Source organism: Labrus bergylta, chromosome 23 (genome assembly GCF_963930695.1).
Source record: "Labrus bergylta chromosome 23, fLabBer1.1, whole genome shotgun sequence".
NCBI classification, from domain to species: domain Eukaryota; kingdom Metazoa; phylum Chordata; class Actinopteri; order Labriformes; family Labridae; genus Labrus; species Labrus bergylta.
In genome coordinates this window covers 2,223,497-2,251,033 of record NC_089217.1, presented here as the reverse complement: position 1 = coordinate 2,251,033, position 27,537 = coordinate 2,223,497, and the positions used below count along the sequence as shown (strand labels likewise).

Genomic DNA, 27,537 nt, shown 5'->3' with positions numbered 1-27,537 from the left:
GGGGAAAGGTGATGCGGTTGAGCTTTTTTTCCGTGAGTGCCACCTCGTTCTGTCGCTTTGTCTCTGTATCGACAGACGTTCATGTTCACAAAAGGAAACTAATTAAGTGAGATAAAAAAATATTAGAAAAATATTCTTGCATGCCTTCATTACATTCTACACATGCTGAGACCATTCAGACATTTTACACTCATATCTGATAACATCAACATTGCCAATAGTTTGACTTCGATCTGCTCTGATTTGGAGTTAGCTGCCTTTGAAACAAGCCGCTGGAATGAAGGTGGATGGTAAGTTGTTGGTAAATGGACTTGAGTTTGTATAGCTCTTTTCTAGTCTTGTGACTACTCAAAGTGCTTTTACACCGCAGGTCACACCTACTAATTCACACACTGATGGTAGAGGCTGCTGTGTAAAGTTTCCATTTAAAGTAACATATCCCATTCATACACATTCATACGCCACCGATGAAGCAGTGGGAGCAACTTGGGATTAAAATGTGATTTTTCACACTTAAATGTAGAAATCAAGTATATCCTCTGAAAATAACTCTGTGAGTCATGACTGTCTACAATGGGTGTAACACCCGAGTCCCACTGTCTGTGATGTTTTCAGAGTTTTCAGAGTCCTATCTTCACTTTGTTTACATCGCCAGCACGGCCGGCTGACTCCTCCCCTCGTGTATAAAAGTTGTTTAATTGAGGGACTAGAGAAAAGAAGAATAACATACTGTACTCACTGCTTAACTGTGTTTCTAGATCACGCTCATTTCAGGTAAATTTACATGCAGTGTGAAGATACCAGCATAATAAAGATCGCTAGCATCAGCATGCTAACACAACAATGCAGCGAGAGTTGTTTTGGTTTCATGCTGGTGCTCAAGGGCGACATCTGCTGGATCAGAAAATCACATATAAAGCCTTTAAGTGACTTGCTCAATGACACATCGGACATGTAGCTTCTGGAGCTGGGGAGCGAACCCCCGACTTTTCTGCCCTTCATATTCTTTGGGTCACTCTGGATGCTCCATAGACGTTGCATTGAGCCTTTTTTTTCATTTATTTTGAATGTGATCTGTGCATCATCCAGAGAAGTAGTTCATTATGTTGGAGTGGTGGCACTGAGATAAATATCTCCAACATTCATGAGCCCGCACCATTTGCATGACTGAATCCCACCACAGGAGAGAGACACTGCACGGTGCTGTCTTGTGCAGGGAGAAAAAAAAACGCCCTTGAGACACCCCCTGGTCTAGCCTGATGCTGACACATATTCACACATACTAAATCTGCTGTCCACCTGTCTTGAATAAATCTAAACTCGGGAGAGAAATCCAGAAACTTTGCAGCAAATTAAACACCGGCTCCTGGATAAATAAACATTGGCATTGGTATTGGAGAGTATTTTGACCCACCTCAGTGCAAATTTCACTCTGCTCTATGGGGTGCTCTTCAACTGGCCTTGCTCTCAGAGAAACACTAAGAACATGATGTTTTAAAAGCACATAATGTGATGGTTGTGCAATGCCAATGCTAAGTTCAACTACGAGAAGAAGGAAGCCTCTTGAAAATATGAAGATGCTTAAATGTTTGCGGTTTGGTAAGGATAAATTCAATCCGACTCTCATGTTGGCATTTTCCCCCCTCAATTTGTGCTCACTCATCTTATTTGCATGTATCCATACCTCTTGAGCTCTGCGGCTGAATGGGGGCTAATTGAATAGTTGATCACATATTAATCTAATTAGTGTGGTTCAGTCGTGGTCATTGTGCACTGAATTCATTTATTCTGTCTTGTTATTGTGTTCTCTCAGGCTGGAGGCTGTCAGAGGCCCCAGATGGTTTACCATACAGCAACGGCTAGCGCAGCTGATCTAACGGAGAGCTTCCCCCCCTTTGTCTGTGGATCAGACTTCCATACTGCACTCTGTTCATAGCCATATCAGAGAAAGAGACAGAGAGACACAGCAGAGTGGAAAAAGGGGATCAGGAGGTGGCTTGGAAAAAAAAAGTTAGGAAGAAAAGGAAGAAAGAAAATAGGCAAAGAGTGATAGGACCATTACCGCCGAGAGTGATCATCACCATATCCGAGTTTTCCATGAAAAGGCAACAAGTGGAGCCTAATGGGAAATATGCAGATGTATGCAAATGTGTGTTGGATGGGTCGCCCAGAGGCCCAGTGGGAGATTAAAGCTCTTTGGGATGGAGAGGGCTATAGAGGAGACGAGCACTATGAGCTCAATGCTGCCATATCAAACGGACAGAAACCAGCCATGAACCAATTGTAGACCTTGTTGTCCAGCTCTTCATTAATCCCTCAAATAGATTCATGCCAATGGCAGCAGACTCTAAAGTGATCCGTCAAACCGTATTGGAAGCTGGTGAAGTGATCCGTGATGGACGTGTTTCATTTGATGCTATCTTTGGGATAACGGAAGCCCTGTTCTTTCATTGTTTCACGACAAAGATGGGATGTGGTTTCTGTCCTCCACACAGGGGCCCCTCCAGGGCCTTCCATGTGGATTTTGATGGATGAGATCCCAGGGCTGCTATTTCACACTCTTTCGCAGGTTGATCGGCCCCGAAGTGACTCCAGTAGAAAAGAGAATGAGACGCAGAGACAGTTAAGACTCTACCTCCAGCTCCCCGCCATTCACGCTCCACTTGCACATTTGATCCGCAGCGGTCCCTCAACCTGAGGCGGCAGCTGTTGGATGGAGGTGTTTGCAGAGAGAGTTACTGACTGAACACATAGGGAGGATGTATTTCTGGCATCCAGGGATACATAAAAGCCTAAATACCTTAGTAATACTTCAGTAAAAACCAATTCAACTTTGTGTTAGATGGTGCACTGACAACTGGATCACTTGTAAGGCTCGGAAAGGCCTCAACCACGAGAGTTGTATTCAACAAAAAAGCAGCTACTTCAGAACATATCAGTTGCTTTTATGAAGGTTGAATGTAGAAGCATTTGTACCAAAAATACATTAGAATAGAACTCAACTACAATGACTCTCTAAGAGCTTTTTTTTAAGATACATCCAACAACCAATTTCCAAATGTTGTCTGACTGGTGCTGACTGCACAAAGGGAGGGGGTCTTTGTAATTGGTCTTTGTTGGGGTGAATATGCATGCTCCAATTCCAAGCTACATTTTGCATATTGTCATTGCTTGTAAACCAAAACCACCATTCGATTTCCCCTATATGAAATCAGTTTGCAGGAATACAAGTCTCCTCCATTTCCGACCATCTGTGTGGCCAGCTGCCATTTTTGAATACAACATTATGCCTAAAGTACATAAAGTACAGTATGTGCCAGCTCTATACGTGGTCTCTCTGTACTTAAAGCAGGCCTGCACTGACAGGTGTTAAGTCTCAAATGTTCACATCCGTCCAAGGGTATTGGGCAGCCTCATAAATCTACAGTTTTACTGTTAAACATACCGTTCCCGCTCTGCGAGCTCCTATAAATCAATACTCTGAAGTTTGCAGCTTGCCCTCTTAAACCTCGGGAAAGCCTCCCATAAGCAGTGGTTGGACTTGGGAAAAGTTGTTTAATAAAACTGTACAATGTTATGGTCCTCGGAGCCTAATCAAGTACACTTTCAAGACATGGAGAGAGACCCTGAAGTGCTCGGGGTTATCATGGGTCAATTGCAGCTCTCTTGGTTTAGTTCTCTTGAACCCTATTAGAGCAGAGTGGGGACAATGTTCTCTTCAGTTCTTGTTGGTTGTTTTTCCTGAGAGTATTAGCTTGATATGTTTATACTGAGAGAGCTTTACAGGCTTTTTATTCCTGCTGTTAAAAGTCTATCAAAGACAAAGAGACAGACTGCACAGCTGGAAGCTCGGGCTTGTGTAAAATCCTCTTTATGCCTCGCCGCAGATTACCGACCCTGTCTGATTTTCCAAAGCTCTCCGTTAAGGTTTTGCTTTTTTAGCCAAGACTTCACTGGAGATGCTCGAACTTGATTGGGAACACTTCTTGACAGTGGAAATAACCTTGGCTGGCCTGTCTTCTCCTTTTCCTTTTTACTTTACCTCATTCCGTCGCACTCTTCTGCTGCCTGAGAACCCTTTTCTCGTTCTCATCGCACACCAGCTGTATCAGGCCGAAGTGAAACAAGATGTGATCAGCCTAATGTGATTTCCGTGTATCAGCAGACTCTTTGCCTTGTCTGTTTTTTAACTTACATAACAGGCTTCACTCCTTCTCCAACAACACCGGCTTCATTTTTCCTACTTCTCAAGGCATGTAGTCATGAAGTACGAGTGTTTTGGGACGTCTTCATTGTATCCATGGAGAAAACCAAACAGTGATGATTAAGCTTCGAGCGCAGGTTCAGGCCCAGAGCCAGCCGCTGATTAAGGCTATTACTTCATAACTAGGCACTGCTGTTTTCTAGGAAAACTCAGAGCATGACATCTACCAATAAAGAAATCTTTACGAGAGCTAATGGTGTGCGGTGGATGAGAGCGGCTCCAGGTCGAGTGTGTGTTTCTTTGTGTGATAAAGGAACGACATCCCCCGGGCTTCAGACCACTCTGTCTGGACGTGCTTTTTCGCAGCGCTGCCTTCTTCTGTAATGCTATTCCTCTGCACATTTTACATCCATCCATCCATCCTTTCATCCCTTCCGTTGTCCCTTTCTTCACCCTCTTGGCTCAGCTTACTTTAAGTACTTCCTATTGCTTTGTTGGTTGTCCAGCTGTAAACGGTCCAGAAGTCCAGGAGTGATTCTGACTCTAAACCATCAAAGAGTTATGTATAGAATGTAAAAGCTCCTATTGAGGGTCTGAATGTTCTAAAAAAAAAAAATGTGAAACCGACTTAAACTGTAAGAAAAAGAAAAAAGTAAGCATTTCTTTTAAGAGGTTTTTTGTCTTTGTCAATGAGGAAGTGATGCAATGAATGTCTTGGAAACTGCTTTTGGTTAAATAAATTGCGCTGAGACAAGAGCATTCAGAGAACTGATTTTGCAACACAGAAGGAGAGAGGGGGTTCTATGCACATCTCGTAGTTGCAGGGCAATTAAAAAAACCAGCAGCAAAGACAGTAAGACAAGTCTGGATAAGTAAAGTTTAATGGTTTGACATCCCGACCCTTCTTTTTGTGGCTTTTTCTTTTGTCTTCTTTGTGCAAAGCAAGTAGCCACTTTGTCAACATTCACTCTCAATTGTGCTTCTTTGATGAATTGAAGGACCTGTTCCTCGAGTTTACAGTAAAAGTAAGAATAACTTGACCTCTCTTGACTTTCTTTTTTTTCTCATTACAGTTATTTGACCTCGTCTACACTTTTGATTAATTAGATCCTTTATATGGAAGAGCTGTAGTTACTTATTATGCTCCAAACAAATAATTCAATAACCTTTTTAAGACGTGATGCTTGTTGTAGATTAAACTCCTTGACTTCATCTCAAGCGTCTCAAATTAGCATTCATCGCTGTTGCTCGGCAGTGATGAATTTGCTTTTTTATTTTTAATGCCAAACTACTAATTGCGACTGTAATGACGCGTTCTCATCTTCAAGTTTTTCCAGCAGTTTCCCCCTGGGCCCTTAAAAGTCTGAGACACTACTTCTGTTATTTTAAATGTGTTGGTTGGATGAGGTTTAAATTGTGCAATCGCTTAGTGTTACTTCAGCATAAGCGCATGTTCTGTGTCAAGCTTTCATCACAAGTTCGCAGCAAAGACGTGTTGCATCACTTTGGAATGCGTGGCGTTTGGGTCACGTTTGTTGTGACTGAAGAACAAGGACGACTCCACTTAGCGATCCATTTATCCGCTCAAAAAAACTGCCAAGAAATCCACCTGCTGTTATTCTCAAAGTTTCTCAAAAGTTCCCTCATTCTTGACATTTGTTTCTGAAGACAAGTCAAAGACACTACTACAGTCTTGTCTTTTTCTTTTTTATCCTCGGGCAACTTCCCCTTCATCACAAACTCTACAACACACACACTCTTTTGTCTGCTTGTCATGTTTTTGGCACTTTCCCTCCTCTCAGCCGCGGTTATCTAACTGTACGCTGAAGTCTCCTACACGTGAAATTGAGCGAGCCCACTAGAGACGCTCTCGTAGGGTCTGGAGTGGGACTCGTCCACCAAATGGGGCTAATTATGCAAATCCCCGCCTCATCCTCATTGGCCTGGGTCAAAGCTGTGATATTTATGATTAGAAGGGGCAGCAGAGGAAGAAGAAAAACTGGGATTGTTGGGGAGAGTATTTAAAGGATTACAGAAAACAGGCTTTTTTTCCACATACACCGCATGCACAACGATATATTCACACATGGATACGTATGTGTGTATGCTCATTTTCCTTTTCGGGATGTGTTCAGCAGGGGGAAGAATCAATTCCTTTATCTCTCAGCAGTCAACACTTCCTGTTTCCACAGCGACGAGCTGCAGCATCTGGGTTGTATCCGTAGCGACCCCGAAACCCTGACAGGGTCTAATCTAAAGTCACAGGACACAGCAGGGCAGATCCTGTTCTGTTTCTGTGTGTGTGTGTGTGTGATCTTTCATGTCTGTGCTCAAGAGGACCAAATAGTTCCAGCGAGATAAAAAGGGAAAGATGAGCAAATTCCATCAAAGTGTAGACATTTACAGAACTTCCACATGGGGCTTAGTTTAAAGTATAAAGTTAAGAACTTAAATCAGGAAGGCTATAGGCTTCAAAAGGGGTTGAAAGAGAATTTTGTGTCGTTAATAAAAACCTTTTAAGACAGCACTAAGGATTGCAGTTTTCATACTAAAACTTCAGCTAATCCTATACTTGAGTGGTTTCTTAAACTGTGGGGGCAAGAACATAGACTGTATAGAAACATGGACGAAGTCTGAGTGATGTCACCCATCGGTTTCTGTTGGTCTGGGACGTTTAAAAAAGGAATAAAGTCCATACAACCAATCAAGCCTTTTGGTCCCTGATGTGTCTTAGCATCAACAGTTCGGATTGTAAATTGCAGCCAACAGAACATGGGATGTGTTATGTGATGAAATGAATTAGCTTGATTTTTCCAATAAAATAAGTAATTGTTTTTGCCCTTTTTTACAGCTAGCATCATTTAAAATTGAAGTAACTTGTGTTAGCGGCGTACCCCATTCTGCCTGTAAGGAGATACTTCATGTGTAGGCTGATGGATGTGGAACTGGTTGGCTAGCTACTCTATATCGAAAGCTATCAGAAGCTATTTAGCCAATAGTTTTTGTTGAAAACTGATCGCTCCATGCTGTACAAGTTGCTTTTGCTTTGCCACTTTTAAGCTTTTAGCTATCTGCTCCAAGCTAACAGAAAAAAAGCTAGCTGGTAGCACTATAAAAGAGTAACTTGAGTGGCAGCTAAAGGCAATAATTCACCTCAGCCCCGTGGATAAGTATGGGCTATGTGGTTACCAAAGTGCCACTCTAACCAAAATCTGCCCGTTCCTGTCATCCAGAGAATAAACGCAGCTGTTGAAAGTTCACCGCAAAGCTCAGTGTTATTGAAACCTTAGCGTGTAGCATGACTGTGGTTGAACATGTGTTAGCAGATGTGTGTGCTTGTTTTAATAGCCCCTCTCCCTCGGATACTTTAGGGCGTCCACGTCTCATTTAACAAGGGTGTAATGTGTTTTCCTGCACAGCCGAGTCATGCAGGGATGGAGTGCGTCAGTATTGGATCTCTCGAGTTAGCGTCGTTAGCTCGGAGCTGCTGAAACCAGAGCTGCTCTGTGAAACCAGCTGAGCCCTGAGAGTTTAACAGCAGTGCCAAAAACAAAAGCAGGCCAAATGCTCGCTCTCTTCTTTCCCTCCTTCTTACTTACTCTCTGTCGCTCCCCCCCCCCCCCCCCCCGTTTTTTCCCCCATCTTCCCCATTCCCCAAGCATGAGCAATTCACAGTTAATTCAATTTTCCCCCGGCCGGGCTCACATGGGACAGCATTGGAATTCCGGTTTGTCATGATAAAATGATTACACGGCATTGTGTTTCTCCGGGCGCCTCCCAGCGCATTTATTAGAATCTGTCAGTGTCGATGTAGATCGGCCAGCCAAAGTGCACGTCTCCCCCGCACTTCTCGCCCCTTTTTCCTCACCGAAACTGGTTATTCCTTATGAAATACGTCGCTCCTGGCAGACGCATAATCTGATTACATCCGCTAGATTAAAAATATATTGAATTTTTTCCCCCCTTTTCTCCTCTCCTCTTCTCTCGTTTTCAACCCCTCCATCCTCTCCTTCTTCCTTTTCCCTAGCCAATCCCCTTCTTTCAAACCCAGCACTGGTTTCTCTCCCAGTTACTCTATTATCTGGGCTTTGACTGATGTCTGTTCACCAGCACTGGCCTTCTTTTAAAATGAGATATGGCACACTCCTATCATTCAGCCCCCAGTAGGACACATCATAATATGATGAATGATATGCTGTATTAATATTTAAACTCTGGTGGGGGGTCTTAGTCTTATTTCTAAGGAGCTTCAACACTGTCTGTTATTCAGATCTTGCTTCAGGTAAATGATACATTCAGCAGCATGTCCTATAGTGTGGAGAAAGTGTTATTTCACTTTAAGGCCAAGGTTTTTCTCCCTGCACAGTAACATCCATTTACTTCGACACCAGCCGGCACAGTGATGTATTAAAGGAGACACATTTTAAGTGCACTTCTCTGTTCTCTGTCTAATGACTGTCCTTCTAAAAGGGGAAGATGGATTTCGTGGTAGCAAAGTATTCATTAGTATGCATGAAATGCTATCATGTGCACATGATATAGCTGAAGTGTTTCATAAGAAAATAGATGTTCCACATGCTCATCGGAGTCGGAGCGTCGCAGAAGCTTGGTTAACGGATTATAAGGTTTTTTTTACAGATATGAATTTATTTTACACCCAATAGCTTTTTTTTTTTTTTTTTTTGAGGATCTTTTACAGTTTCAATTGTGAATAAGAAATGTTGGAGATGTTTCTGTACTGCAACCTCTTACAAGGAGTTTGAAAATGTATGTGCTGGTACAAAAACATCGACTGTTGCAAGGTCACCAAACTGATTTGGTTTGACGCAGTGTGTTCAAACGTGAGTCCTTTGCACCTAAACACAAAAGTGTTTTTTGTGCTCCAGCACTTTCTTTTGGATCCTGACTGAGAGAAGGAGTCCACTGAATAATATTTTTAGGGTTAGATGCATCAGTAGAAGCTCCAGTTCAACGCATATCCACTACCAACCTGTCCATTACGGCCCTACGCCTCAAATATGATGATCCTTATACCCCTTTTGCACCATTTTTGCACATGCAGGACCTACTCTACTGCTTGGTGAGGTTCAGGAAAAGGTTTGGTTTTTGAAGACCATGTCCAACAAGCTTGGTGTGAGAAATGGCTCTCCTATAGAGTTGACACCTCAGTGATTACATTGATGCATAAAAGCCAGTGATCATCTGTTTACTTTCTCCTGTAAAGATGTCTTTGCCTTTTTTCATTTTTTGTTGTATGCATTCTTCACTGGTTCATGTTTTTTTTTTTTTTTTTTTTAAAGAATCTTATTTTGACAGTTTTTCTTTCAGATAATGACCCCCCCCACCCACCCCCCGCCACTACAAACACACTTTTCATTGTTGACTTAATAAGCTCCTGATTCAATCTCAGACTTCCTCAAAGTGTGTCAAAAAACAAAACAGAATAAATGGGGAAGTAGCTGCCCTGCAAATTGTATTTTTAATTACATTTTCAACCTTTTTTTTTGATTTTCAAGATAAGCCGAATCTATTTTTCTCTTTAAAACAAACACTTACAGTTCTGGGTAATGAAAACAAACCTTTTTGCACCTTTTCCCTCAATTTCTGCATGCAAAGTAAAAAAAATAAAACATAACTTTGGAAGTTATGGCTAAAGTATTTTGTTTTATTTTCCTGCAGCCATTCCTGCCACTCTCAGCCCATCCCCTCTCCCCCTCCTCGTCTCTCCTGTCTCGGGTAATATTACAGCTTATTATTTTTCATATTTCCATCCCTCCCTCTGCCCATACTGACCTGTCAGTCAAGCTGTCATGTGTGATTTAGAGCTGTCACTCCGGCTCTTGGGTTTTCGGGTGTGGGGGCTCGGTGGTTTGTTTGCTGAGATGTGACTGGAGGTGTCACGCTGAATAAGCCCGCCTCCCCCTCCTCATCCTCAGACCCCCTGCTCTGTGTGACCGAGAAACCCCTTGTGGGTGCCAGGCATGGGTGGCAGAGTCCTCGTGCCATGTGGGATGTGGCTAATGACCATCTCGGGGTGCCACACTCGATTTTTGGGTGGTGGGTTTGGCGTATGTGCCGCCGTAGGTGCATGCTTGTGTGAGTGTGTGTATACTTATTCTCTCAGCCAACCAATTACTGTCCCGAGGAGACGACAGCTGTCTCCAGCATCCTCCTCTCTCTCTCTCTCTCCTCCTGCTCCTCTTTCTCCTTACCTCCTCTTAGTTGGCAGGGGGGGAGTCAGGGGGGAGTCAGAGCCCCGGGTCCTGCTCCCTCAGGGAGTCATTACACCACAGTGGGACTCTCACACTCACACATGCACAGAGCAGCACACAACATGTCTCCTCTGTCTCTTTCTATCTATCACTGTGCCACTACAGCCTTCAATTTAGCCGCTAGCTGACGCTTTGGGGATTTGACGCACATTCAACACACACACACTCATCTAAACCTAATGTCCCCTCTATGTTTGTCATTACCCGCTCCCCAGATGGGACTCAGCCCGCTGGATTTTGTATATGATAGAGCTTTCTCATAGAAGCAGACTGTATAGAAGTGACACTCTAGCCTCAGTACGGCTGCCCCCCTGAGAGCTCACAAGCTATTCTTGGTTGCTCATCGTCCGCAAGGTTTTTATCCAAACCATCTGCAGAAGTCTCTCTCTCTGCAAAAAAAAAAACTGTAACTGGCGGGAACCAAAAGTTGTAGAAAAGAAGTGGTCGTAGCCTCTCTGAAGACAATTCTTAAAGCGCTTTAAACCTGCATTATCTCTGATGTCCAGCAGGGGCTGACTGCCTTAAGTGCGTAAAAGAAATCACAATGTGTGAAACCAGATGGGAAAATGAGCCTAACTCTTGATTTATTACCCTCCGTAACATTTTGTATTATTTCATGGTCTCAGTTTCTAGTTTCAATTCTTCTATAATACAACATGACATAACTTATAACATTTGGTACCATGTAGAGTTACCTTGACTTTAAAGCAGGTTGCCTTTGATTGACACATTTCCACCATAGTCAACCGGGTTAAAGATGCAACAATCTGTATGCAATATGTTGTCTCATACGGTCACTTCTGGTTCTGAAAAACCAAGATGGTTGGCAAACCTTGTCATCCAAGGTTTCAAGAGGAAGATTTTTAAAACGAAGGGTTTTGTCACAATCAATCAATCAGTCAAACTTTATTTGTATCGCACTTTTCATACAACAAATGTATCCCAAAGTGCTTTACATCAACATTTAATCAAACAGCAACAACATGACCCCCTCTCCCACAATCCAAAAACTTCAGGTAAGAATAACTAGATAAGAACAGGTACTGAGGAAACACAGGAGGTTCAAAATGTAATAAAACTAGATGAAATGAGATTCAGTTAAAAGCTCTACTAAAAAGGTCGGTCTTGAGTTTGGTTGTGTCCATTTACAGTCCATGGTAAAAGCACTGAAGAAATGAGGGACTCTTCAAAGCTCGTTGTCTCGTCCATAACTTCAGATCCAGTTAGAAATAAAGTTCTAAGAATTAAAAGTGAAATCCAAGAAATTAGTCTGATGGATGTGTTTCCACGTCCAACTAACAGCAGCCTTTAACTCGGAATAGAAGGGGTTAAAATAGTTTTAGCTACAAATTGGACGTCCAGATCCCATTTGGCTGGCTAATGTTTCAGTCGGGTCCAAACCTTCATCCTCAGCTGAACTTACTTATTTTGATTTTCTTAATCTTGAAGAAATTTCCTTTACAGTTTGATTCTTTTCCCCCCGACACAGCGACTTTCTCCTCACGTGGTGGTCTCAACGGTGGTGGGTTTAAGGGGAAGTGTTGCCGCTGAGATGCCGTCCCTCCACAGCGCTGTGCTATCTCCCCCTCGCCACTTTCTCTCTTTATCTGAGACTGTAATACAAACCAGATTGGCCTTATCTTGGTTCCTTCCACACACACACACACACACACACACTCCTTTGCTTGCTTCCACATGTAAACACACACACACACACACACACACACACACACACTATCAGTCTCAATCTTTGAGTGGAAATGCCAGCTATTTCACTTAACCATGCAGGGTAAGAACGTTGACGGAGAAAAAAGAATTTGGAAGAAGCGCGGAATATTTCACTTCAACCATGAATGCTGTGTTTAGATAAGGAGCGCCTCACTCCGAGTGTGTCGACGTTTGTACATACGTGCTCTCACGTGTGCCTGTGTGTGTGTGTGTGTGTGTCAGTCTTTACCTCCGACACACTCGTTAATCACAGAATTCATTAGTCACCGAGTCTCTAATTGTTTACTTTCCCCTGCGGCGGTACAACACAAGGTTGCCGGCCCTCCCTGTTACAGTTTTGGAAGAACATAATGGTAAATTAATTTTCCTGGTAGCTTCGATTCGATTAGTCATTTCTGAGTACACTCTATTAGCGGGGAAATTGTGAATTTGGAAGTCAGAATGATAAGGCTGGGGTTTGGATCGTGTTGCTTACCTTGGGGGGAAAAAAAGTGTAAAAGGGGGCAGAGGAAGGAAGAAACCTGGAAGAGAAACAGTCTATTCTGTTAAGAGAAAGTGGTTCCAAAGGGAGCTGGACTTATGTGGCCAATTTTGGACAACTGTGACCCATCAATCTCTGCCTTGTTCCAGGTGAATTCCACCTGCTGAAAACGAGCCACTCGCGTTCTCTCTTGGGACGAGATTGTAAACTCCTTCCCGAAGCAGCTTGACTGATTTGCGTTATCGTGTGTGACCTGCCTGAGCCGCAAAGCCACCTCCTGCATCTCGATGCATGGTCACACTGTATATTCATGTGCGTATATGCATGTCACTCGCAGTGTGTTTTTACGCGCCGCGGCCCCGGGTTGCATATGGATGAGCTAACACGGGGGCAATCTGCGCTTCGAGGGCTGGAACCACAAGCGAGCACGTCCACTTCTTTTTACAATACTGAAATACAGATGCAATAGACCGTATCACAAGTGAACTTACTGAAACTATGCATTATAGATCAACACACTCCTCTCTCTCTGTCTTACACACCAAAGAACACATGTACGCACATACATTTCTTCTTCTTCTTTTTTTCAATGAAGCTCCACGCACGCTCACGCGCCACATCACAAATGATGGGATTTAAACATCAACAGTATGAAATATTCATGTGTCAGTGCAAGCCGCTCGAGCAGAACTACCACCGAGGGGGGATTTGCCTTCAGATCTGAGGATACTACTGCATTCATCCCCCTCTCTCTCTCTTTATCTCGCTCCCCCCACTCCCACCACAAACCCCCGGTCTTTCTCCCTTTTGAGTTGCAGCATCCTAAGCCACCCGTCCGGTTGTCGGGTGCCAGATTTGTGTTTTTGAGTTTCGCATGTTGCCGCCTTTGCACTCTCGAGTGGTACGTCTGGGTCTTTGAGATGGATGGGAGGGGTCAAGAATGAAACACTTTACTTTACCTTCACTTCTTTATCCTCTCTCAAAATGTGGGGAGGCCTGAAGGGCTAGAGGCAAAAACAGACCTAGAAGAGAGGAAGAGGAGATTTAAGACCCCGACACACCATGCAGATGGTGGAGACCAAGGCCGACTTTGTCTTGGCCAAAAGTCTGACAAATATATGAAGATGTTAAGAGTTATCCTTTAAACTCCGACTAAAAAGGAGGAAATCAACCCATTGAAAATAGACGTACAAAATAATTTCAACACGAGTGGAACTTCAAAACAGATTAGGAGATGTTGTTGGAATAAATGTGCGTTTCAAAGAGAGATTTTGAAAGAGGATATCGTACTCAAAGTCATCTGAAAGCGTTCCGCATATTACCAAAGGACCAACTGCGTTCTGACTGGCTGGTAAACCAAAGACTCAACATCATTAGCAAACTCAATTTCTTTTTAATGTACTTTTTTTCCCATGCTATCTGGGGAGTCCTCGCTATAAACATTAAAAACAAAATGTAACACAAAAGCATCGGCCAACGCTGCCGGTACTTACATTTTGGGGACCCGACACAAGCAGCACTTTGGGACATTTTGAAGTCTTTTCTGCAAATAATTTCAGAGCTAAACTTGCGACTAAACACAGAAAACGGGGAGAAAATTGGAGCAGGAATTACTTCAAATATTTGCCTAAAAGTATTAAAACTAGAGCACCACAAGGTTTTAAAAAGTATTGAAAAACTTGGAGAATAAACAAGGTTGGAGGTGCAAGGTAGGAAAGTTTGCATGAGTGTTAGATTGCCGAGTAAAAGTGAGCGTGATGGAGTACGCAGAGATACAAAGCGGGCCATTTTGAGCGGGCTTGGGGAGTCCAATATGGGTCGAGTGGTCATTGTTCCCATTGGGGATTCATCCCTGATTTTTCCATTTAAAAGATGTGATTACACCGTAACACACGCTCTCACACATGCTGCCCACAGCGGTGATCCAATTTAGGAGGTTAGAAAGGAGGGGATAAGGAGACGGAGGGAGCAGAGAGGGGAGGCGAGGAGTGAGAGGAAGCCATGTAAGAGATGCAATGAAGGAGAGGAGAGCGTTCTCTCTCTCTCTCTCTCTCTCTCTCTCTCTCTCCCTCGTTTGTCATTCTGTCGGCGGCGTATGCAGATGAGGAGCTAATATGATATCTCTGCTGAGCTGATGGATGTTTAAAATGATATGGCAACCCTGAGCAGCCTCGCCGCATGCTGCCTGCCAGGGATGGTGTGTGTGTGTGTGTTTGGTAATGTGTGTATCGCTCAGTGAAAACTTTATCTGAATCGTTGTAGCGATGACATATGCTCTCAAGCTCTCAACAACTTATAACTAGGATCGCATTATTACAGCTTTTTTCCGTCATTTGTGACAGTTCTAACAACAACATTGTGCTCGAGATATTTGCATGGGTCTCAGATTGCTGCTTTTTTTGCTTAAAAAACAAAAAGTCAGATGAGAACATGAGACAACATAAGCGCTCAGAAGATTGCAGAGGATTGAAGCCTTTCCGCTCAGCCAAACCTATTTGGAGGGGAAGGAGATAGTTTCATTTATCAGACATCAATGTCACTTTATTCATTCCATTTTGACCAATCTCATTCATGGTTCTTTTGCATGTACATCTTTTGAATGTGTTTCCTGGCCCAAATTTTGATTAGAAGATGGAGCTTCACAGAAAGACTAGAAACAGCTTCAGTAGCCTGGCTTTGTCTGAAGGCAACAAAAGTTGTCTGCTAGCGCCCTAATTGATCGCATGGTAGCATTATTAATCTTGTTTGTTGAACATGACGTGAAACTGATCGTGACTTATGGGACAGTTGGTCTGGATCTTGTTGTAAAAATGAGGTTGCCAAGCAACCAGCTGTAACACCAGGGAGTCCCTGCATCTGGCCGAAATAAGTCCAGAAATGAATCCCTCGTAAATTGTGTTTTGCTTTAAATGCATAGCATCAACCGATCTCAAGCATCGTAAAACCATTCAGCGCTACAAATAAGCATCATTTGTCAGACAGTGAAACGCACGTCAATACTTTGCTGTGTTCAAACCTGGTTTGTGTCAATCGATATTCAATCAAACAGCATCAAATTCATCTTATAAAAGGTCAACGACGGGTGCCTGTCAATGCGAGATTTTCAAGAAATCTCTTACGCTGACAAAAGTAATTGTTTTAAATGTTCATCAGCCTCTGAGTTTGTGTATCACTATGCGTCTGTGAGCATTTTTTCTCCACATTGTCATGGTGATAATGAGGAGTGGGGGTGGTAGTGAAGAGTCCGAGGGGAGGGGGAGGGGGGGCAGCAGGACTGATTGGATTCTCCACAGACTTCATTAGTTAAAACAAAGCCAGTTGTCCATTTGGGCTCTTTCACGGCCTAATTGATATTGATTTACTGATTTGCTCGAGGGTGATTTAAAAGCATGTTTGGTGTTATCGTCAACGCTGCTTTTCCTCTGCTCTGCCTCTCCGTCTCTCTCTGACGCCATTAGCACTCCATCCCTCTGCTAAACTAAAAGAACTCAAAGTCTTTTTTTCTTTCCCTCCTCAAGTTGGCTCCAAATCACGCCTTAACAACCGTGGCTCTTTACACGCCGTCTCCTCCCACTTTGTCATTTCATCGCCGTCGTATTATTTTAAGACATAATGAGAAAATTCCTTTTTTCTACCTAACTCCTCTCCTTGTCAGAGCAATTAACTAGCTAGGCTTATCTTTTTTTTTGTCTTGAACTCCTCAAACCCGTTAGCGCTGATGGATCGTCACCAAGCCCATAACTGGATAATGATAGTTATCATAAATGGTTAGCGCTTGGCTAAGTGAAGCATTGGGATCAATAGCGGTTGTGTTTCATGATAGAATGAAGGAGGCCTTTTATCATGTTGATGGATGGCTGGCCTGTCTTTAATGTAAAATGTTATGATCATATCAATTTGTCCTCAGTTCTCATTGACATCACTTTATTGCCTCTCCGCCTCTCAGTCCATCAACCATGCACTGTAAATTCAGAGTTGAAATGGCAGCGTGCCACGACGCTCCATAAACCAACCATCTCTCATCCTCAACTACCTTCTCCTCCCTCCTCTCTTGAAACCTTTTTTTTTCTTTTTTTTAGCTCTCGAGCTTCAGCTCTTTTGCTCTCCTTTATCCTTAAATTTCTCCAATCAAAATGGTCCACCAGTGCTTGAACTGGTTTTGTCTTATGCAGATTTATTTCCCTCTTGGAGTTTTTTTTATCTTCAGCTGCTTCATTTCTCTTGAATGTGAAAATGTTGTGTAAGTCCACAAAGCATACAAATCAATAAAACGCTAAAATCCACAAAATGAAACTTGTACTGTTACCAGCTTTTGCTAAATAAACACTCAAAAACACATTGATCCAAATCCACTCCTAATGAAGAAACATCAACAAAACATTTCTTAACATCTCTGAAAGGTATTTGAACATTGCACATTTTAAAGTTTTTAGAGTCTGCACCATTTTACGAGCAGAGTTCAGAGGCATTAAGTAACTTGTTTTTGCTTATTGGCACGCCATTTCCTGCAGTATCTTCAAATACTAACCCAACATGCCTTAAAACCCCCAAAGTTTTACAAGTTCAGAACTAGCTTGTGTGTTTTTTATTTCACATCATCAGGCCCTCCACTGCCGGGTGTGTTCACCATGTTTTACAGCTTATGTAACCCCACATAATGACCCCATCAATGGACATTTAACTTCATGATGTAGTAGACGAAGGTTTAGCTTGGTTGTCAAAAAGAATTAAGACTCTACACATGAAGGTTTTTATTTCAGGTCCATTATGGTCCACATCGGAATTTGAACCGGCGACCGGTTCCCATCCCAAAGTCCCTACGGACTGAGATACTGCTGCCCCAATTACTACAGTTTTTACCAAATGTAACAAACACAATGATATCATCAGCGAACAAACAAAATGATAAATCAGAAGAGGAAAGCTTTAGTAATCTTTTGCAAAAAAAAGAAAGCCCCATGCTATATTGATTTAAAAGGCATCATCATTTAAAAATCCCTCTTGGGAAGTCTGTTTTCGAAGGGTTAATCCACCTGATTTCCCCTCCTAGAGTTTGATACCTCTCCTCTTTTATTTACTGTCCTCCTCCCCTCGTTCTTTGACAGGCAGCAGCAGAAAGCCTGAAATAAAGAGTGAAGGAATCAGACCGGGATTAAAATGTAATATCACACTATTAAAGAGATTAGTGGTTGAGATTTCAGCGTCTGAGCTACCCCGCAATCTGATGAAGTGGCATTCATGATATTGATTTATTCCCCGGCTTCTTTTTTATCGCTCCACATTCACATGGGCAGCGGTGGACCTGATATCGTGGCCTTTTATGAGGCAGCTTGTCACCGGGGCCTTTTGCACTAAGTAACCGCCGACCGGCTGCCAGGAATGATTGTTCAGGAAGGTGAGGTTTATTCATCAAATGTGTAGTTGTGAAAGAGCAGCAACAAGAGGGCGGATAAGGACATGAGTGATTTCCGCTCCGCGAGCTGACACAAGCAAAAGAACTGGCATTGAACCTGCTAATAAAAGCTTCAAATGGAACGGCGTCGCTACAAAAAGAGTCTTAATTATTTCCAATTATGGCAAACCATCATTTCAGTTCAATTATGTTGCACATCAGTCAAGGCTATAAACGTAGCAGGATGTGACTGAGGTTCCCTATTAGTCTCTCTGTCAACACCTTCACAAAGAGTTATGAGCAGCGCCCGTCTGAGATCAAAGGTGAGCATTTTGAAATAGTGCTCAGTTCAAGCGTTTTGGACACATTCATTTTCACCCGACAGTGACTCAGTTAAATAATCTTAAAGGAGCTGTACGTAACTCTAACCTGTAGTGTTTAAATTTGTACTGCAGTCCAAATTCAAAACATCATAGAGAGCTACTTCTCTTGCCCGCTTCCATCGCTGCAACACCTGTTGACCTGATAACTGCTCTCATATCTGGCAAACCGAGGGGTGTCCAAAACGGCCGTGTGGGGGGGTCGCCTTAAAAACCGCCTAACCTCTCTGGTCCAAACAAATCCAGAGCATTCAGGAGCAGAATCTAAAGTTAGAAGGAGGACATACTGGCTGCTGCACTGTTGTCAGAGAAGCCAGCACTTCAACAGAACATGTTTCCTAGAAACATTGGAAAGGACTTAATGATTCCCTCCACCAGATGCTAAATCGGTATCTTGAAACAGGCGCTAAAGGTTACCTTTAAGATGACACTGAAGGATACACCTACGACTGATGCTATCTTGAAACGAGCACCAAATAGGTAATAGGCAAAATGTTTTCATACACATTAAACAATTTTAGAAAACAATAAAGTTGTTTCTTATCCAGCCCTCCTCCTCAAATCTTAAATATCGCTCCGTTCCGTCTCCAGCAACCTTCGTCCTCACTACCACAATCTTATCATCCGGCCACCCGGTAATGGCCTCGCTCTCGGCTCCACACATACTGCCCCCTCGTATCCGTCGCCTCAATCACAACCTTAATGCATCTCAATTTAACCACGTTTGTAACAGACACACGAACACAGCCCCATCCTCTGTCCCTGAGACACACACACACACAAACACACACACACACACACACACACACACACAAACACACACACACAAACACACACATGCAGAGTTTATTGTGCTGTGAGTAGTGACGGGTCGGGGAGGGCGGCATCAGTAATGTGTAACGCGTGCCTCCATAATGCAGGCCTCATTTGCATGTGTGAGGGGGTCTGGGCTAATGGAGCTGATCTGTTGCGCTGTTATTAAATGGGGGAAGAGAAGGGGGGAGATGGGTGCAGAGATGGTTGGGGGGAGGGGGGTTGTTATTAAAGAGGAGGAGGAGGAGGTGGGGTAGACAAAAAAGAAAGGAGGTCTTCTCTCCCCTCCCAGAGGCATGATGGATGATTCAGGAATCTCTCCTTCCCTGAGTTCAGGTGCTCGTACATTTTGCTTTGGTCACATGTAGTCACACATACAGTATTCGAGTGTGTGTGTGTGTGTGTGTGTGTGTGTGTGTGTGTTAGTGTGCTGTGCTACATACCCTTTGAATATCACGAGGTAAATGAGGCCTAACACACTTCTACCACTTCTCCCTTTTGTTCACCCTTTACCACTCAGGTCGTTTCTCTCGCTGCATTTAAATGTCCTCAATATGTCACACATGCATGAACGCATGCATCCCCGCTAACACACAGGCACTCGCTCGTGACCCACACACACACACACACACAACACACATACTCACAGTTAATGGAGCCTGTTGGGGCCACTTGTTTCATACCTTTTTATAGGGCACACATACACTGTTTTACTGCTGTGTGTTTTTAGTGCAATGGCCATTTCGCCCGCAATAACAGCATCAGGCTGCACTGAATGAACAGGCCATAATATAATGTTTAATATTGCATTTGATTCTGTTTAGTTTACACAATGATGAAGACTATCTTGAGGTTTTATTTAGCAGTTTATAAATTACAGGGCTGTACATGCATGTGTGTGCCAAAGGGTGAGTTAGTGGATCTATAACAGCCCGCCAGCATCCAACGCTCACTTCCCACCATTTACTCTTCTGCCCTGTACATTTCAGTTTCCCCCAAACATACAGTCTGACATTTCATGCATTTATTTTGAAGGTGTAGAAACAGAAGTGTGTAATTTTATATTGACAAGGCTTTGACACCGAGTAGCTGAATTCAGTTTTGTCTCCATGTTAACTCAAAGTCAAAGCCAAATGTTTCAGTTTTAACTTTGCACATCTGTAGAGTCAAAAAAAGTGAAAGAAAATCAAGAAAATGTTCCTGTAGGACACTCCCAGCACCTCTAGAGCACCCTCGTTCTTCGTCCATGTCTGTGGAGGGACAGAAAGATAAAACAGAAACGGGGCATTTGGGGTCAAACTTGCGTTTTGCATCGAGTAGGAAATTATAGAATCAAGCTGATTTAGATCTCCATTTCCTGCTGTATCACATCAAGGCAGCTGCTGTTTTCTGTTTATCAAACGCTCTAACCTTCATGTAAAGATATATAAAATGTCATAGTTACTGATCAGTGTCAAATAGAGTGTGGCTACAGTCTAAAGTCACTTCTCTAACTCAGTGTGCTCCTCTCCTGTGTGTCCACTTCCCCCTGAATGTTCAAACAAATCCAACTTTTGCCAAAAATGTGGCTCGACTCGCCGCTCCTGGCAGCACTTCAGAGCGTCCAGGAGGAGGACGACGGAGTGACACAGAAAGCGGTTTATTAAGCCTTTTTTTGGCAAACCTACGATACCCTCGTACAGTACATACTGGGTGAGCAGATGGACTGTAGAGGAGTGGATTATGCTGCAGGAGTGGGTTTTTGAAGTTTCTGTAGGGGTTTGAGTGATTTTTATCCCCCCAACAAAAAAAAAAAACCTTTCAAGTCTTTCAAGCATTGAGTTGACCACTGCTGCTTTCACAATCACCTCAGAGACAACAAAACTTTGTGAGGTTTTTTTTTTTTACAAAATCCTCAGTCTTAATGGTTACCAGTTCATGAAAACACTCTGAGTCAGTGGCTTCATTAGCAGTTGAGTCACTCAGAGTTCTGTTTTTTCCCGTTACACCAGAGGATGATTAATGAAATGCCAGCTCGTCGCCGGTGTCGCTCAGGTCTCCGTTTTGTCCAATCATCCTCCTCCCGTCGGCACTTTGGCACAAGCCATCAACGAGACTCGTCCTCCAATGGGAGAGTTTAAGTTCCATCTGGAGGCGGGCCAGCAGCCCACATCTGACATCATCTTAAGACCTGGCACAGTTCGGCAAGGATCACACTGGCTGTCTCACACACACACACACACACACACACACACACACACAGCTGCAATGCAATGGAGATGAGGTAAAGATGAAGAAGTGGGAAGTCTTGGGAAGGTGTGAAAGTCATGTGCGTGAATGCATTTATGGGTGTTTGAAAGGAGTGTGTGTTGGGATGTGCTGATTGGTTGTCGGGGGGTTGTGGTGGGTACGGTATGTGAAGCGGAGATGTGTATATGCGAAAGGCAGCGAGGCAGGTGAGAAGAAGAGACGTGTTAAAAACAGAGAGAGTGTTAGGACGACGCAGATGGGCTGCAGAGAGGAGGAGGAGGAGGAGGAGGAGGAGGAGGAGGAGGAGGAGGAGCAGCTCAGACTCTCAGAGCTCGTACAACCATCCAGAATCTCATTGATCTCTAATTTTAAACGTTTTAAAAGCTCTTGCCCATTGGTGCTTCCTGTCTACCTTTGCTTCCTGTTTTTGTAGGTTTTCCCGCCCTTTTTGATTGTGTGCCCCGCCCTGATTGTCTTCACCTGTGCCTGATTACCCCTCTGTGTTTTTAGACTCCTTGTTTCTTCCCTTCTGTGTCGTCCTAGCTGCCTTCCTCTTTTTGTGGATTTTACCCCCCCCAGCGTTTCCTCATGTCTCCTGTGATTTCTTTTGTTGGCGGTTTAATGTCAGACTACTTCATGAGTATGCATTTGTTCTTGCCTTTTTGCCTCTTTGTTTACATATCCAGGCCTACTTCCTGTTAATCTGCACTTGGGTCCAACACCCGAAGGAACACTTATTTTTTCCTGACTAATATTTTGGTATAAAGAGCTGCTTCATGCAGGGTATTTCAAAGAGGAAAAGCATGACAATAACTAGTTTGGCATGGATTAGAAGCACAAATCTCAGACAGAGATTTCTCAAAGTCTGCACAAATCAACCAGAACTGTATGCAGTGACCATTTGAAAATGCAAAATATGCCCAGAAACTTACAACCAAAAGCAAAATAACACCCATTACGTGTTTTAATGGTTTCATTTCTGTATCCTAACTAAATGAAATTCACACATTTCCCTGCAGAGAAACAGGTTTTCAGTAAGCAGGTTACATGTGAACTCGTGCTCTCGATGTCTCTCTTTAACTGGATTTCTCTCCCAGCTAACCTGGTTTCTTCTGTCGTTGATTATGCATCACCGTTCCCACATGACTCCAGCACGCTATCTTGTGTTTCACACCCTTAAAGGACGCTTCCATGTCACTTCCAATATCAATTTTTTTTCTGTGTAGGGATGAGGGAGAATCACTCCAGCGCTCATGTCATCGATGGTGTTTAGTTGTGCGGTGACAGCTGCTTCATAGCGTCTCCCTCCATGTAGTGCTAATGCAGACTGTGTGTGTGTGTGTGTGTGTGTGCGTGTGTGTGTGTGTGTGTGTGTGTGTGTGTGTGTGTTTGGGATCAAATATGCCGCTGGTCCTCTCCGGGTCCTGCCACCTGCTCCGTCATTGCGGCGGCTCTGGCACTGTCACCCAAGGACTCCCTCACGTTTCAGCTTCGTTTCACGTCTCCGTCAGGGCCCACAGGAGTCTCTGCTCTGCTCGGCTTCCCGCACGCCGCCAAAAAGCTGTCTGTCGCGGAGCATAAGTCTGGCTGCTTTCCCACCTGGACGTTGTTTACCCCCCCCCCCCCCACCCCCCATCTGTTTCCATCCAGCTGATCAATTCTGACCCAAAATCTCATCGGCTCAACTTGTGCAGATCAACAAGGGGCAATTGATACTCAAGAAATCCGACCTAAAAGCCTTTTATTTTTATTTCTCTGCAAAAAAAAAGAGCTGGGTTTATCCTTGGAGTGGCTCTGTGGTTGTGCAGCTCATAAAAAATTCTGGTCAGAGGAGAATGTTTAAAAAGGGTAAGATACTGTCCAGACCTTAATGGTGTCTCTTGTGTAATGATAATGTTCCCACAGCAATTTAGAGTTTCCAAAGGCTTTCTGCACAAACAATCATCCTGTAAAAAAAAGCATTTATCTCAAAATGTCAGCTTGTTACCAACAAGGACTAACAACCGAGTTTTAAACCTTATGCAACAGGAGCTGTGAGGTAAACCAGATCCATTTTAAAAGCCACATGTTCACACTCTAAATGTAAGGATTCAGTTTACCTCATATAGTCAGTTTTTGCAAAAATGAATGGGCAACATTCAGTCAGTCTTGGAAAATGATGTGGCCTTGGCAGCAGCAATTAATAAGCAAATGAAACCCTGTTTTCTTGAAAGAATGATCAGTCAGTGACCAGACTGAAATCTTACTAAATCGAGTTTTTGTAGTCCAACCAGCACACATGGATAACAGCAAGAAGAAAGGTCAAATTTTTCCTTCTCTCCGGTCGAAGAAAAGACAAATTTTGACCAAAAATTAGATCAAATATCTTCATAATTCAACTTTTTTTTTTAAACGAGAGCTCAGAGTTAGACTCATAATTGCAGCTTTTAAAAGTCCCAATTGTACAAATGTTCACTTCTAACATGTCAGTGAATCAAACATCCTCACTCTGGATTTCATCGTCCTCGAGAAATCAGACGAGTGCCCGTCTTTGTGTCTTCTGCTCGACTTTACTCTTTAATGGAGTTTATTCAACTGTTCCTGTTTCATTAAAGCCTCAGAGAGAGTTTTTTTAAAGCATGCAGCGGTAATGTGGGAGTTAATAAGTAATAGGAAGCATGGAGTGAAAACGCTTTGCTTGTATATACGTATGTAGGTGTTCAAATCTGAGGGATGTTGAGTGTGTGGTTTGAGTGTGATCTTTGGGAGTGTGTGTGTGTGTGTGTGTGTGTGTGTGTAAACCTGTGAGTGCGAGCAGTGTGTATGTGTGTGTTTGATGTTCCATTTACCCTTTTTCATAATTCATGGCATTGGGAAAATGGACTAAAGCGGAGGTGGCTATCTTATGCGTGTGTGTGTGTGTGTGTGTGAGAAAAAGAGTTTGTGTGTGTGTGTGTGTGTGTGTGTGTGTGTGTGTGTGTGTGTGTGTAGCAGGATAACAGGATGAGCGTTCTGTGGTCGGAGATGAAACAGACAAGAGTGTGTCTTTGAAATGCAAAGAGTGGCGATAGCAATGATTGGCCGCTGTGTTGAGGAGGGGCAAGGAGTTTTTTCTTCACATTTCATCATTACACACACACACACACACACCATCTATATCTGTCTCTCTCTCACACAAACACACACACTGGTTCTTAATGACAGCATTGTCAATTCATTATTATTTTATTTACCTCTGCGACATAAAAAGCCGGGCTAATTCAGATGCTGCTCTAAGCTCAGGAGGGCTGTGTTTGTGTTTGTGTTTGTGTGAGTTGAATGAGTGTGTTACTGGCTCTCACACACACACACACACACACATGGTGTCTAGTGGAAGGGCCTGGGGACCAATTTATTTACATGCAGTGGAAGAGGAAGAGAGGATTGGAGGAAGGGATAAAACAAAAAAGGGAAGAGAAGAGAAAGGGGGGAACAGCAGGGAATTTGGGGGAAAACCCAAAGGAACGGGCAAGTTTCTCTGCCGTTCCCAAGGACAGACGAGACCAATTTACTATTTAGAAAAACTGTGTGTCTGTTTTTGAGTGTGTGTGTGTGTGTGTTTTGTTTTGCCAGTACCTTCTGTGCATATGTGTATCATATTTCCAGACACGCTGCAGTCATCGGCGCCCAAATGTTTTACTGTTAAAAGTAGAGAAAGTTGCATCAAGATTACGCAAGGATTGGTATGTTTTTGCGACTCCAACTCTCTGGGACGTCACCCCCCCCCCCTCTCGTGTCTCGCCTCGCTCTTGTTTGAGTCCAAATCTCCTTTTCTGTTCTCCTATAAAACATCTCTTTGCCTCTGCTATGATGTCCATACTGAGGTACACTTAGCTAACACCTGTATCAGGATATTTTTACTCATGGCCAACAGGGGGCGACTCCACTGGTTGCATAAAGAAGCTCATATTTATCTGAGTCCAGGCCAAAACTACCCCACTTCTAAATTGATCTCTGACCTCAGTTAACATTTTCATAATGGGGTTATGATCTCAATTTCAAGTTTTAAAGGTCACATATCATCCTCCCTTTTCAACCAGTTTAAATAAGTCTCAGAGCTCCTCAAAACATGTGTGTGAAGTTTCTTGTTCTAAATCCACTCTGATCCTGTATTTGATCATGTCTATAAACCCCTCTATTTCAGTCCTGCTCAGAACAGGCTGTTTCTGTGTCTGTATCTTTAAATATGTAAATGAGCTGTGTCTGACCACGCCCCCTCTCTGGAAGGGCTTGGGTGTACTCGGTGCTTTCTCGCTCCATGTCCTATTGTTTACGGTGAGAAGGCAGACTCAGAGGGCAGAACAAACACCTAGCTGTGGGAGTGTCACCCACCTGGGGGAGGGGCTACTGCCCTTTGTGATGTCATGAAGGGAACATCTCCAAACGGTCTGTTTGAGCACACATTTTCTGAAAAGTGGAGCAGGCAGAAGACAGAGAGGATGGACTTTTCTTATAATTGGGGGGTTTGTAGACAGACTAGGGACACACATAAAACATGGTGAAGTGTCTTTGAAGAATATGTGACCTTTAAATATTCTTTTTCATTCTAGCTTGATGTTCATTTTGTAAATTGTCGACCAGTCTTGATTTCAACAGATGATGAATCTGGGTATGCTTCAGGGCATGGCTGCCTTGTGTTCATCAAGTTGCTCCCACAACATCCTGTCAACCATCCTCTTGTCAAAACACGATCTCTTGAGACTTTGAAAATCCAACATGGCATCGACCATAAGGCAAAACTCAAGGCCTCAAAATACTTGGCCACAAATAGATTCTTATATTACCCTCTGAAACATTAATTGAAGTTAAACAGTTATATAATGTTACTTAATTCTGCGAAAACCCTCTGCAGAGAATTGGATACAGTTAATAAAACGGGGGCAAAGATGGGGCAATGTGGTTAGCCGTTGGGCTAATGGGTAATGAAAAATGCATGAACACAATTTGAGATGTGAAATATGATTTGTTTGCGGCTTTTTTAAGTCTTGAAACAATGATGTGCAACTTCTCCGTTTCCATCTTCCACTATGACAGCACGATGTCATCAGCGTAGAGTGAAAGAATAATGTTCTTATTTAACGGGAATGGGATGCTTTGCTTTCTTAACATCTCAAAAATGTCCTTGTTTTTGTCATTTGAATGGTATTCTCCTCAAGATGTTTTGTGTTTTATGTTATTAATATTGTTATTCATGTTTACATCTATTCACAAATCCTCCTTTTCTTTTTTCTTGCCTTGCAGGCAGGACGCCAGTGACCTCTCTGGGCCGATACAAAGGTACTGTACACATCTTGTATTCTTTTTCTTTCGTTCCCTTTTCCCCTTTCTCCTCCTCCTCCTCTTCCCCTCCCCTTTGGCCTCAACCTCAATGAGGCGTGCAGTGCATCTCCAGGCTTCAGGCCAAACACTGACTACATCAACAGGCACCCCCTTTTTTTCTTTTTGCTTTAACACCAGACTGGTGCTGGTGGTGCTGTTGGAGAAGGGTGAAAACATGGAAGGATGAGAGGAAGAGCAGAGAAAATGGTGGTTAGAGAGAGAGAGAGAGAGAGAGAATTAAAGGTGGAGAAAAGGGAAATTGGAAAGGAAAGATGTGACGCTGCTCAGATCCACGGCCGAGGAGGGTCATTAAACTAAACCCTTTGGCGACAGAACGACAGATCAAGCACGAGGAGAGGAGGGGGGGTGGAGACGGGGAGAAGAAGGTTTAAATAAGGGAGGATCTTAAAATAGCAGCACCTATTTCTCATCTGAGGCAGAGTTAACAGGAAAAGGACGAATATCCTGCCAACGAGCGCCCATCAGCGCCCTCACATTTCATCCAACCGGGAGAGAGAGAGAGAGAATATGTAGTACCACTTTCTCCGCTGCTTGACCCATCTGACATCATAAAAAACAGTCAAATGCACATAAGACGTTTTATGTTCTGTATTATCACCATGTATAACGCAACACTCACCAAATGTTACGGTTTGTTTGAACTACAAGTCAAAGTCCCCCAACAATAGAACGTCTCATAA

General features: G+C 43.3%; 1 protein-coding gene across 18 annotated transcripts in view; it reads left to right on the top strand.

Moving 5' to 3' along the window:
- celf2 (cugbp, Elav-like family member 2) overlaps nucleotides 1-27,537 on the top strand; it is a 211,378-nt gene that overhangs the window by 15,877 nt on the left and 167,964 nt on the right. For 16 of the 18 annotated variants that reach the window (XM_065951236.1, XM_065951235.1, XM_065951237.1 and 13 more), the window contains exons 2-3: nucleotides 9,884-9,940; nucleotides 26,759-26,794. In XM_065951236.1, coding sequence (XP_065807308.1) covers nucleotides 9,884-9,940; nucleotides 26,759-26,794 — 93 coding nt within the window. The remainder of the gene's footprint in view (nucleotides 1-9,883; nucleotides 9,941-26,758; nucleotides 26,795-27,537) is intronic. The other 2 variants (XM_065951243.1, XM_065951247.1) reach the window with 1 other exon arrangement.